Below are 13,658 nucleotides of genomic sequence, written 5' to 3' on the forward strand. Positions count from 1 at the left end.
TTCGCTCATAAAAAATAAAGAGAAAGTCGTCCAACGAGAATCTTTGAACTCATCCTTCACCTTTCTTTTTATCTGCTCCATCAGTCCTCACGGACACCCAGGACACCAGTCCCCAGCCGTCAGAGGAAATGCTTTCCATCCAATCAGAGCTCAGGTCCTCCAAGTGTCCTCAGGACCGCGAGCTTCCCAGCATTCCTCCCAACAATGCCCTGATGGGGGACGGACCTCCCGCCTCAGGGGACAGCACCTATGAGGTCAGCGTCATGTGATTTATAATTATATTGATCGTTTGATTGAGTTTGAGGTTAAACAGAGTAAAGGAGAAACACGTTTCCGACAAAAGTCGAAGCGCTGATTGAGTTTGTGGTGAGAAAACACGGCCATTAGCTGCACTTCGTTCACTATTCTGATCCGACGCGCAGGTGGTGAAGGAGATGGCGGTGACATCACGTGACGTCAGCGCCGAAGACTCCCTGTACGAGACGGTCAAGGAGCTCAAAGAGCGGCCCATCCAGCTGGGCCTCCCCAACGGTACCCTCCAGCCGAGCCCCGACGAGCCTCCCCATCACCCCGCCCTGGCCAATGGCCACCTCAGCCCCCGCACGCCCGAGCGCAAGCCTCTGTCCGCGAAGGTGGAATACGCCTCCATCGACCTGAGGAAGAAGAGCCGCCACAGCGCCGAGATGCAGGCCAAACGGCGGTCCGAGAGCGTCCCCGCCCCCCCCAGCAGGCCCCCAGAGGAACCGGAGGAGGAGCTGCCTCCGCCAGTTCCCGAGAAGCTCCTGGATGAAAATGACAACCGGCCGGTGGTGATGAATGGACTCCACAATGGAGAGGTGAGAGGGGAGGTTGTGTGTATGTGGTCTCACACCTATAGATTACACTCATTTACATAACGCTGGTTCAGACCTCATTTAATGGAACGGAGGGAACCTTTAAAACAGCAAAGCAGATGCAAAAACCCAAAGGCAGGATGGGAAATGAATGTCTAAATTCAAATAATGTGACTCTAGTTATGATTTTTCTCCCAATGAACAACCTTTGGAACAAATATTCAGTAAAACTCTTTATGGATCTGTTGGATTTGATGTTTCTCATTGTCTAGAACGAGAGTGGAACGTGGGTGGGATTCATAAGTGTGCCTTTTTATCATCTTCCAGAGAAGCTTCAAAATCCTAATCGCATATTCCCTTTCCGAACTTCATGTTTCCATAAAATCCGGTCAAAACTTTGACTTATTCCGTTTCAATTCCACAAACGGCGTCCTTACACAACCTCGTCAGACTCGATTACTGCCTGATATTCAAAAAACAATTACGTTTTTCCGGTCGCCCTCCCTTCCTGTCGTTTCCTGGTAACGCTGTGTGAAGGAGTCAACCGATAGAGACCCCAGAGAACAAAGGAAGCGGGACGATGTGTTGCTGCCGCAATTATCATCCGCTAAGCTACCGGCTCAGCGCTGCTTTACAGAGAGAGCGACAGACCGGGAGGAAGACGGAAAGGCGATGGCAGAGGAGAATAGAAATGAGGAAGAGCAGGAGAGATGAAGATGATGACAGATAGATGATGGGAGATTGACTCGGAGAGGACGGAAACCCAGCAGCAGACAAATAGAGCCATCTGTGGGAGAGAGGAAGGGAAGATGAGGTGAGGATAAAGAAGAAACGGCGCTAGAGAGGGAGAAGGAGATGTGTGGGAGATGGAGGGGGGTGGGGGGGGTGCTGCTCTCAGCGTGGTGTCGTCCATATGCAGGCGTCACACGCACACAAACACGCCGACCGACACACGCTCTGAAGTCGGGAGGAATTACGTCAGTGGAAAAGCTCGAAAACACAGGTTTGTCAATCTGCCGCACAAAGGCGACGGCTTTCATGTCCCCGCCAACGAGGCCGTATAGGGTTACCCTCCCCCACACGCGTCTGTCCATCCATATGTCCACGACTGATTCAGCGACGTAATCAAAATAACTTTGTAAATGATTTAACTTCCTAACTTCATTTTCACCAAAACCACACACGACGTTCCTGTCGGTTTTCCGAAAATCCGGCGTCGTCACCAGATGGTTTCAGTCGCACCAGTTCCAAAACAGAAACGTATCCGGGAGGGAACGCACAGATTGGATTAGTTTCAGGTTTGACCCGTCCGGCTCGCCGTAGTTCCGCCTGCACACAGAACGTCTCAATCGAAAAAGCTGAAAAATATTTTTCTGTCTTTCTAAAAACACAACAAACAAGTGAAGTTGGGCCTTTTAGCTATTTAGGGCCTTTTTTGTCGTTGTTGTTTTTTTTAAACCCTGTTTCCTTGGTTACAGGTCGACTTAGGCTCATTTTGTTTGGGTTTTGTCTCAGATGAGGGTTTCTGGGTAAAAACAATTGTTGGTTTTTTTTCCTGAAATGTAATGTAGAGTTTCTTTTAATCACAAAATTTACAGATAACAAAAAAAACTTTATTGATTCCCCAGCATGAAGACTCAAAACCTGAAGTTATTATAATACAATTATTAAACTAGCAAACAACCATTCAGTCTCTTCTCTTCTCTTCTCTTCTCTTCTCTTCTCTTCTCTTCTCTTCTCTTCTCTTCTCTTCTCTTCTCTTCTCTTCTCTTCTTCTTCTCTCTTCTATCCTCTTCTATTCTTTTCTCCTCTCCTCTCCTCCTCTCTTACTAACCCTCTTCTGTTTCTTTGGACAGAAGGCGCCTTCGGCCTCATGCGACCCTCCTACCGGTGATGAAATCTGCCAGGCTGCAGTTTATTTCAGACGCTCACACCAACACACACCCAGTGGTTGTGTTTTCTAGACGCATCTACACATTTACCTTGTTGCTCGTCTAGTGGGCATTAATTCTGCCCCGCCCCTCCCCCCTGCATTAACCCATGTGTTTGCATACGTCCTGCTTCACACGGACTCCCCGGGGCTGATTTCAGGTTAACCCTGAACGTTCCCGGCTCCCCGCGGTTTACACTTCTGCATGGCCAGGAGCCATCGGCTATTTGTCTTGTCAAATCGTGTGTGTGTGTGTGTGTGTGTGTGTGTGTGTGTGTGTGTGTGTGTGTGTGTGTGTGTGTGTGTGTGTGTGTGTGTGTGTGTGTGTGTGCGCGCGTGCAATGAGTGTGTGTCTGATGCAAGTGAGCGCCAGCTGGCCACCATCACCATGACAGTTAGTCTGGCTCCATGATGGATGATACAGGCAATAGAAACTCTCTCTTGTACACACACACACACACACACACACACACACACGCACACACACACACACACACACGCACACACACACACACACATCTGTAAAAATGTTGCTGTGTCTACATGCAATAGCAAAATCCCCTCAGGTAAGCGCTGCACAAATTCAGGCATGCTTTTTTATAAGTATGCCTTAACACACACACACACACACACACACACACACACACACACACACAGACACACACACACACACACACACACACACACACACACACACACACACACACACACACAGTCAAACTGTATTGTTTGACCTTTATTTGGCGGCGCCTGTGATTGTGTGCCGTTACAGTTATTGAACCGTCTTGAACAACACAAACACTTGTTTGCCCTCGTTTGCCTGCGTGTCGCCTGAGGGCTTTTTTCACGTCAGCTACAGGAAATGAATTTGACCCCCCACCCGCGGGCTGCTGGGATATCCATCAGACACGCAGCCCAGGTAAACCCGCTGGTCAGCACTCTTTACTAAAGGCCGTCACTATTGCTAGCAGAGTGTGAGTGTGTCACACGTGTGTGTTTGTGTGTATATTCTGCATGTTTAAGTTGTTTGCTGGCTTCAGACGGCACGTGCCAAACAGGAAGTGGAGATAATCTGCGATGATGCGCTGCTAGCGGTTTATACGCGAGGACGTGGACGTCAGAGTGACTGACACCTGAGTCGTCCATCTTCTGAGGCCGCGCTAATCAGCTTACTGTCACACTCGCCTCACCCTGCATGTCCCTGTATCTCCTGCCTTTACATGAACACACTCCCATAATCCCTTCTGTCACATACAAAACATCTTTTAGCAAAGTGAAAGTGATGTAAAACAATATGCATAAAAATAAATCTGTATGCGTCAAGCCAAAGGTCAGATGTTCCTCACTAACTTTGACCGCCTTGATGAATATTCCGCTTTAATTTGCAGCAATACTTGAGCCAATAGGAAGGCTGGAAATTAGATGAAGAAATATTGCAAGACGCACTCAGAGTCGCGGCGATGGGCCCGAGTCACCTTTGGCCACGCTTCTCCGGGGGCTTTCTGCCTAATTGGCCGGTTAATTAAAGAGGAATGAAAAAGGCATCTGGTGCATCAAACCGCGTGTGTCAGACCTATAAATGTAATCATGTCCTCAAACACACTTTATCCATAAAGTCATCGCCTTGATTTGCTCTCTTTGGGGTCGAAGTCGCAGAAAAATGAGTCCACACGTCTACGGCGAGCTGGAAGAGTCAGGATGAAGGCGTGGACGGCTGTCCGGTCTTTTAAACGCAACCAAAACTGAATAAAGCGGAATTTATTCTTTGCTTCCATAGGAATAAAAAAAGAAAAGCAACATTTCTCTCAGAGGAGCGTTTAAAAGATGTCAGGTGATTTGAGTGTTAAATCGATGCTGGCAGAAACATCCAGGCTCTCGTTAGACTCCTGCGTTGGCGACCGCCGTCAGAAATGTTGATGAACGGCTTCATCATCGATCACGAGGCGGGCAGAGGATGTACGCAAAAACATCACACCCCCCATCACCTCCGATTGACTTTCACTCAATAATTTCCTTAATGAAAGGGAGGTTAAGTGCAATATTAGCTTGATACGCATCACAGCAGAAAAACAAACTATTGATCGGTTACCAAGAGTTTCTTTTGGTGTTTCTGATTAACGATCAATAATAGAAGCAGGTTTGTTTTCGTGAAGCAGAGCTGCAAACATGTCTAAACAGCACTTTGCCTCCTCCAAAGTTTAGCATTGCAGCTAACAGTTTAAAAGCACCAAAGTGTGACCAAATCTTCAAACGTTCCTAGCAGTGGCTTCCAGGAGGAGAGAGGTGTCCTCTTTGTAGCGTCAGGAGTGTTAAAGCGTTCACTTATTTCTCTCTGCACTATGTAAATGTGGCTTTTTGTTCTTTTCTCCTCCAGTTACACTCCCCTCTGTCTCCTGAAGCCGAGTTCCACAACCGCGTTCTGTCAGACAATGAGGTAAGTGTGCGTTCAACTCCCTTAATCCCCCAACCGACGCCACGAGTCCCGAAATGACAGCACTTTGCTCCGCGGATGCCAACAGCTCCAGGCACCGAAAAATATTTTTGAAAAAGGAAAAAAAAAAAAAAAAAATTCATGCAACATCAGAGGGAAAGAAAAAAAATCACGTTTGGCAGGAACCTGTGTGTCTTTTTCTTTTCACACTCCTGTTGCCTCAAGAAATGAAGTTGTTTGATGGTTTCAGACCAGGTGAACAGTGTGTGTGTGTGTGTGTGTGTGTGTGTGTGTGTGTGTGTGTGTGTGTGTGTGTGTGTGTGTGTGTGTGTGTGTGTGTGTGTGTGTGTGTGTTCCGTCTCTTCCAGTCGGCCGTGTACTCAACAGTCAACAAGAAAAGGTGCACCAACGTCGCCAACGAGGACGACAAAGAGCACGACTACAGCAGCATCGCCGAGATCAAGGGTCTGGTCTCCACCTCCTCCTCCAGCGACCTCTACGCCTCCGTCAAGGACATCTACGCCCACCCCGACGAGCCCCGCCCGGGGGAGGATCCCGCCTCGGATCCCGGCTACGAAACCATCCGCATCCCAAAGACTAGCAGCTCGGACGATGACTGCGGGGTGGGGATGGGGGCGGAGGAGGGGGCTGACGCTTCCAGACCAGAACCCGACTACGAGAGCGTGGGGGAGTTGGGTCTGAGTCGGGAAACGTCCCGCCTCTGACTTGTTCCTTCCTTCCTGGTACTTGAGGAGCCTGCTGCTGGATCTGCTTCCTGTGCATGACTGGGGGGGTCGGAGAAGAACCCTCATGAAATCATGACCCCCCCCCGCCTCCCCATCCACTTCTCACATCCTGGTACAGCTTATCATATCTGAAATAGTAAATCAACCAGGGTGAATCTCATGGTACCGGTGGGCCTGGAGCTGCAGCACGTCAGTCGTTGGGCATTAATCGAGCGGAAGAAAGAACTCATTACGTTTTCGACACATGCACATCATGGACAAAACAATAACAGTTTAGATCAATCAATAACTGACAAATAAATATCCAATCACAGCACGGATGTTGGAGAGCTAACTGAGGCTGCAGTCAGCGCCTGCGATACAAAAGCAAAACAACTCAGTGCCATAAAATGATGATATGACACACTTGCTGTACATATGAAGGTAATATTATTTGTAGGCCTCTTCTGCAGCTGCTATTGACTTCCTGTCCCTCGGGGGCGACTTCGCTGTCACGTCGTCTTGAGGTGTCAGATGGCGGATTTCTTGGCTTCCTTTTATCCGGTACCTCCGAATGTGCATTCTCTGCTAAAAAAACAACAGCAACCAAACCCTGGGAGTGGATTCCAGGCGTGGAAAAAAATTAAAAACAAAAGCTTGTTTTATCTGCCGCCGAGTGGAAGCAAACACGGCGACTGACGGTTAATATGAACGGAGCAAAATGGTTTCACACATTTTGAAAGTTTTTACAGTCTGCGTCTGTGATCTTTGTGGAATTCATATTTATTTTAGGATGCGTTATGTTGTGTATTAGTGGAATATCAGTGTCTGTTCAAGGTTTTTGTTTTAGGAGTTAAGGCTTAACAAAAATGAAAGCAATTGCCAGATTATTGCTGGATAGTTTTAACGGTACTTTGTCCTCTGACTTCTTATTGTATTCATCAAACTGAAGCTGTATGTTCTTCGTAATTTTTGCACAGGGGGTCAAAACAAATTCAAAAGATGTGAAATGTACAATCTTCTTCTTTCTTTTTTTTAATGTTGGTACAGTTTTCAGTTGGCAGGTTCATTTTAAAGCACAAGTTTTAATATCCTGGTACTGGATTTCTATTTATCTTTTCAAACATCATTAATCGGATCCAGTTAAACCTCCTCAGCTGGAATATTGAATGTACTTTTAATTTAGTAGAAACACTCAGTATACCTATGGGACTATATCCACCTATTTGTAGTTGCACTGACGACACGCCGATCAAGGCTTGTAAATACGGTAGTTAGAGAACTATTTTAACCAACTGTTATTTGCTGGAAGACTTATGTTAGCTTTTACTTATTTGTACAGTGTCTAAATTTAAAAAAATACACTATTTTGCCTTGTATTGTTATTAAAAAAAAGTCAAAGCTTTTTAAGTTCCAGGTGTTAGAAACATGGTACTCTGTTCTGGTACATGCGTTTTTAGAAATAGGAAGTAAGGTACTTTCTTTCTTTTTAAAAAAAATAAATGTCTCTACTGTTGTTAGATGTTTGTGTTCACATTAACAGGGCCGGTGCCTCCCGCTGTGAATATTTCTTTCCAGAGAAAACAGTTGTGTCATCTGTTTCCACCCACATTAAGACGTTCCAGCCTCGCAGCTTCTCCGACCTGAGGTCATATTTTATCAGACGTGCGGGAGCTTGTTTCTGGTTCTGACAAACATGGCTAGACTGCAGCCGACTGGCATTAGATCCATAAATGATATCAGCTACAGAGAAATAGCTTTAAATGCAATACACTCCCAGTATTTCAGGAGTGAAAAGGCATAAACGCAATCCTCGAAAAATATGTTTGTTCCTGCAAAGAAGTACCGTATTTTCTGCACTATAAGGTGCACTGGATTATAAGGCGCACCTGATTATAAGGCTTATCTGAGTATAAGGCTCACCTTCAATAAATGGTCTATTTTGAAACCGTTTTCATATATAAGACGCACCAGATTACTGTTGGTTTTTGAGAAAATGAAAGGCTTTTAGGTGCACCTTATAGTGTGGAAAATACTGTAGTTAGAGTTGCCGTTCACACTCCCACAAAACATTGTTCCTCCCTTGATGTCTCTGTGTATCACGGCGGTGTCATCATTTAGATATAATAGTGTTCGCAGAATGCCATAAACGACCTGTGAGGAAATCTGTCAGAGGCAAATCCAATCAGAACGACGCCGACACAGTTAGAGATACTTACCTACATCATTTATTCTCTCTAGATGTCCATCTGGGTCATATGAACACACACACACACACACACACAGAAAGAGGATGCAGGAGAGGAGATGCTCCCTCGCCACCCGCCCCTTCCAGCTCCACTACCCCCGTAATGAGACCATTTGTTCCCTCTATAACCAGCAGACGACTCTGATGCCGACGCCTGCCTTTGATCACGGGGCCAAAGCTCATTTTAGCCCCTGTAGCCACATCCGTCACCACTGCTCTGTCCCACCTCCATTCTCTGTATGTAAATATTTCATGACACAAATTGTTCTATTAAAAATATATCTCATAAATTGTGTCTTTTTTCCCCACTTGGGTGCGTTTTGAGTTTCCCAAAAGAATTAATTGTGGCTTTAATTAGGATCTTTGTGACTGTGATTGCAGCTGATTATATTTTTGACGCAGTGGCCATCATTTGAAGAAGTGAATTAGTCGATGTGATAAACCAAAGCATTGTGAACTTTAATGAACTAAAGGAACTCATACGGTATGATGTTATGTATGTATGTATGTTGAAATAAATATTTTCATGAAGACTAATTCCTCTACATGTTTAACTTTACCAGTTAGGTGAGGCTCCAGCAGCGCTGCTGTTTGGCTTTTTTTTAAAAAATTTTCATGATTCTAATTTTGGTTCAATGAAACTTCGACTCTGTGCTCAGCTGGCAGGTTTCTGTCACGCTTTTGCAGAGCCTGGTTAGAACAGACTGCAAAGGGCCCCATTTGGCCCTTTGAGGCCGATCATAAATTCTGTACAAAAAAATAAACACAGCAATTTCAAATGGCCTAATATAAATATTTACAGAAAGTTTTATTCTTCCTGTCATCAGTACCAGCTATTTAAAATATGTAATTCAATGCATTTTGCAATGGAATTAAGTTCAAGTTATTGTTGATGTGGCCCCCTGGGCTTGAAGGTACCCATATAACCTGTGAAGTTTGTAAACTGCATGCCACCAACATGGAAACTGAAGCTTGAGAAACTAAGAAACTTTAATTTGGGAACCAATAAGCAGAATCAAAATTTAAAATTCTTAGTTATTCCAATGGAATCAGAAATTCAAACAGGGTGCCTTTTGGAACTCAATATGCAACCTTAAGCAGTGGCATTAATAGTGAGCTAAACAAGGCTGGTATATATAACACCTTTATAACAAAATTTCACCAATCAACAGAAAAAAAAATTAAGTAATGGAGGCCTGTGCCCCGGTAGTGATTTATATGTTTATATTTTTTAATTTAACCTTTATTTATCCAGGTGAGTCCCACGCTCACATTCACACCTACGGGCAATTTAGGCTGACCAATTCACCTATGGTGCATGTTTTTGGATGTCTAGGAACGAATGTGCTGCTTCTTAAATTTGGCTGTTTAATTAAAAAACAACAACTTTTTAGTCATTTATAGATCCGAAGGCACCTGGGAATAAGGCCACATTTATATTCCTAATCCAGGTTTTTGATGAAGTGCGTCTGTATGGAATAAGTTTTCCTTCCTGAGACTAAATCCCCCTTTTCTTCCCCCCTCCCTTCTCGCTTCCTCTCCATCCTTGCGTCATTGTTTTGAATGGAGCATCCTCCCGGCTCGCGCGCACTCCTTTCGGAAGGGAGGGGGGAGCGGTGGGGGCTTGTGGAGGCGTGTGCTGCACCGACCAATAGGAGCGCGCCTCTGTCGCCGGACCGCACATGTTTACAGGCAGCATTCCGCCGGTAGAGGCTGAGCTTGGGTGGAGCCACCTCCGGACTGGAGCAGAAAGCCGACGGAACTGGAGTCACCTCACGGTCGTATTTTCATCCGTTTTCGACACCCACGGAGGTATGACAACCAACGCAGTCGGGCTAGGTGAGACAATTCGACGTATTTGGCTCCACTATCAGATATGCGGGTCGTTTTTAACAAGCGTACGCAGCCATCTTGCCAAATAGTGCATCAACCGCAGTCTCGTTCCCGCGCAGTCACACAACTCCGCGTTTTCCCGCCGCCCGCTCCGCTCTCAGGGAGCAGTGGGGAAAACAAACAGGTCGAACGGAGGAGGATTTGGTAGCCGGTTGGATGTGGAGGTTCGTGTAGCGGCGAACGAATCGTTTACATGTCGTGTGTTTTTGTTTTTTTTTTTGTCAGGTGCTAATTTAAACTTCACATTCGGGTGCTTCTTTTGAGGACGGAGCGCGCCCTAAGCTAACGCTAAAGCTAGCTAGTATGTTGCCGCTTCCTAACGCTCTATCAGGGCTGTCGGAGCGCGTAGTTCACCCGCTGCGGTTCGGCGTCGTTCACGACGTTGTTTATCAGCTATAATTCGACGATTAATGATTTGAACTAATCGGTTAACCGACTCGGAATCCACACAAAACCCGTTTAGACATGCATACGAGGCGTTTGGTGAAGCGCTCGATCCTTGGCAGCCGAGTTTACGCGCCGAGTCCGACCGGGGACGGAGCCCCGGTGACAGGAGTGGTTCAGGCTGTCAAGCAGGAGAACCGAGACGTGTCGGCGGTGGGGCGACGCAGCGTCTACACGGTCCTCCTGCAGGACGGGAGCCTCAAGGAGTTCTCCGAGGAGGAGATAGCCGGCGGGTTCAACCACACTGCGACCAAAGGACCGCTCAAATCCAGCTTGAAGGTGTGTGTGTGTGTGTGTGTGTGAGTGTGTGTGTGTGTGTGTGTGTGTGTGTGTGTGTGAGTGTGTGTGTGAAGCGCTTCACTGTTGTTGTGTTTTGCAGCGTTTAACCTCTTCCTGCGCGAAGCGGATTTAACGGCATCGGTAAAAACAACCGGGATCCAAACCGGTGTCGTCCCCCCCCCACCACCACACCCCCCCAGATCTATCACGATGCATATTCGGATACATTATCGATCAAATAAGGTGCTGTCATGATGTCACTAGATATTTAGGACAAAGGGCTTTAATAGGGCCCTGCGCTGTGTTGACGTGGGCCAGTGGGTGGGTGAAGCTGAGGCAAACAAGCACTTGACTGCAGCGTTTAGGATTGATGAAAGAAGCCGGTCACAGATTTTTATCATGCATGCAGGCCTGTGTTTGTTTTAAATGGTGTGTATTTCACAGATAAACCCCCCCCCCCACCACCACCACCTGCATCCATTCCCTAATTTCACATTTACATATTTTATTTTTGGACGTTTCCACTTGAGAGATGATGCATCTTGCAGCAGCGCATTAAAATGGGTTCAATGTTGAAGCTGCACAACAAGAATATGATATTGATTTTTTTTTTTTTAAATTTTGGGGTTATGGATACTTCCTGCGGTATGGAAAGTTGTCATCATGCCCATATTTGTCGTTGTGCTAATTGGTTTTTTATATTTTACATATAACCTTTGGAGTCATGTGGGGTCAAGATAATGCAAGTCAATCTAACTCATGGATGAAAGCACTGTGTCTAACATTGGAGAAGTGTGTGTTTCTTTGTGTGTGTGTGTTTGTGTGTGTTGTCCTTTTTATAGTGAGGGAGTGACTGAGGAATGCATGCGGCTGAATAATGGCTTGTTTACGACTTGATATTGATGTGATTGGTGTGCCTGCTTGCGTGCATGTGTGCCGTTGTGTTTTCATATGATGGTAACTGAGAAGCTGTAATCATAAGTCTTATTTCTGTCACCCAAACGGAAGTGTTACCACACACACACACACACACACACAAGACTGCTCACATTTCCTTTATTAGAAGCTGAGCTATATTGCATTTAAAGCTACAGATGCAACACCCTCAAATGCAAGATGGTAAATTCATATCAAAATGTTCTTTGTGCAGATAAGTCAAATGCCAGCTAAGTGTCATGCAGAGGCTTTCGGTGCAGAAAATGTCAAATTTTTTAATGGGTGGGAAAATGCATTCTTTTTACGTGCGACGCTGCGTTTACACAAGATGTTCTGCAACAGCGATACGGTTGCCGGTGCAGTGTATGGCAGCGTTGGCTGGACTTGGAGCGTGACTCTGTCAGCAACAATGGTCAAGTCTCTTCAGCGCTCGGTTCCCACTGAGGTCGAAAACAAGCCATAAAATGAGGAGGAGGAGTCAGCTGTGTGTTTTTCTGCATGGGGATTCACATGTGTTGCTTTCTGTGTGCATCTGTGTGATTTCTGCCACATGTGTATGAGTGAATTTAATGAGACGGAGGTGACTACTTAATATATGGTAAAGAAGGGGCGTCGGTGGGGGGGTTGTTTGTTAGGGTACGCTCCCCAGTTCCAGCAGCAGCTGTGCAGAACAAAGCAGGCGCCCCCAAGTTTGGATGGCATGCTCCAAAGAATGTGGATGACTGGCATATTGCCCAAAAATGGGGAGGGGTGGGTGCCACTTGTTGACTTGTTGGTTCCTGCGAGTGTTTTGTAAGAGCAGCGTCCCACAGATCTCCCTCTGCTCGCAAAGAGGCGGAGCTCGTGTTTTGTTTTGCTGGCGCCTTTGTTGTCATCGCTGCTGATCATATGCCGATGTGGGAGTCGATGATGAGGCCCGCTGAGCGACTCTTTGTTCAGATGCGCTGGTCCCAGGCAGGCTGTCATCGGCCGTCCTTATTGGCTGGCGGCGGCGTGGAGCGCAGGGGTCACAGGGTCAAGTTTGAACGCTGTCCTCTCCACAGCGTGCGATGATGTTCGCTGCGTGCGCAATTTATTGGGGTGAAGTTGGTGTTTTTATTACTGTGAACACCTGTGCACATGTTTAAAACACATTCGAACCCCCTCCGTCTCAGTTTTTGTGGACAGATGGCTTCATTAAATGTATTTACGTCTCTAGCTGACAATAATTCTCAAAGATCCCGTCACAAATTGTGCATCTGCATGAGTCTGTTTAACTGCCTGTTGTTCCGTCCTCCAGAAATGATGCTGAACTTGAAATCTAACCTTTCTGGATTGTTTAAAATAGAAATGAGTGAAAAGTACTGTAAGAATAATAAAGAATATATGATGCCTCCAATGCTGCACTCTCCTTCCTTTCTAGGCGTCTTCATAGAAGCTGTACATGATTTCTTCGCCCGTTGGGGATTTGACTGAGTATTTTGATCTTTTTGAGTTTTGCTGCAGCTCACGTATGTGTGTTGGTTACTTATTCAAGACAGATTCATTCATATATATCGTGTCTCCTCATCTATTTGTCCTATTTTTCAACTCTAGACTTAAATAAAGTGTAGTAACGCTCAAGCTGAAGGTATCTTGTGTCACTGCGATGTGAAACCACAGACGGATCATCTCTTAACCTTCACTGGAGATGCTTTTTTGCGTAACTTTTGCGGCAACAAAGGACCGTTGCTTGTGGTTTTTATGACATTCGGTCGACAGGATTCAATTTACAGAATGTCAACGTGCTTTATTATGACCTTTGACCTCTGAAGGTTCAAGAGTCTTGATGCTTGATAAAACGCCCAAAGCAAGTTGGTTATTATGAGTTTCCCCCTCGAGTGGGAGGCGAAGGACACTGGGTGTTTGTTCCCATGCACACAATAAAAAACACACACACACACACACTGGCTCTGACACA

General features: G+C 46.0%; 2 protein-coding genes across 2 annotated transcripts in view; both read left to right on the forward strand.

Annotated features, from left to right (window-relative positions):
* pag1 (phosphoprotein membrane anchor with glycosphingolipid microdomains 1) overlaps positions 1–8,695 on the forward strand; it is a 36,668-nt gene extending 27,973 nt beyond the window's left edge. The window contains exons 6-9 of the mRNA XM_068333725.1: positions 85–254; positions 423–836; positions 5,138–5,197; positions 5,563–8,695. Coding sequence (XP_068189826.1) covers positions 85–254; positions 423–836; positions 5,138–5,197; positions 5,563–5,919 — 1,001 coding nt within the window. The 3' untranslated portion in view covers positions 5,920–8,695. The remainder of the gene's footprint in view (positions 1–84; positions 255–422; positions 837–5,137; positions 5,198–5,562) is intronic.
* A 1,341-nt stretch (positions 8,696–10,036) lies between these two features.
* The window catches only part of znf704 (zinc finger protein 704), a 41,908-nt gene continuing 38,286 nt past the window's right edge, over positions 10,037–13,658 (forward strand). Inside the window, exon 1 of the mRNA XM_068332882.1 lies at positions 10,037–10,783. Within this exon, the coding sequence (XP_068188983.1) occupies positions 10,526–10,783 (258 nt within the window). The 5' untranslated portion in view covers positions 10,037–10,525. The remainder of the gene's footprint in view (positions 10,784–13,658) is intronic.

This window comes from Antennarius striatus, chromosome 14 (genome assembly GCF_040054535.1).
Source record: "Antennarius striatus isolate MH-2024 chromosome 14, ASM4005453v1, whole genome shotgun sequence".
Classification (NCBI taxonomy): Eukaryota; Metazoa; Chordata; class Actinopteri; order Lophiiformes; family Antennariidae; genus Antennarius; species Antennarius striatus.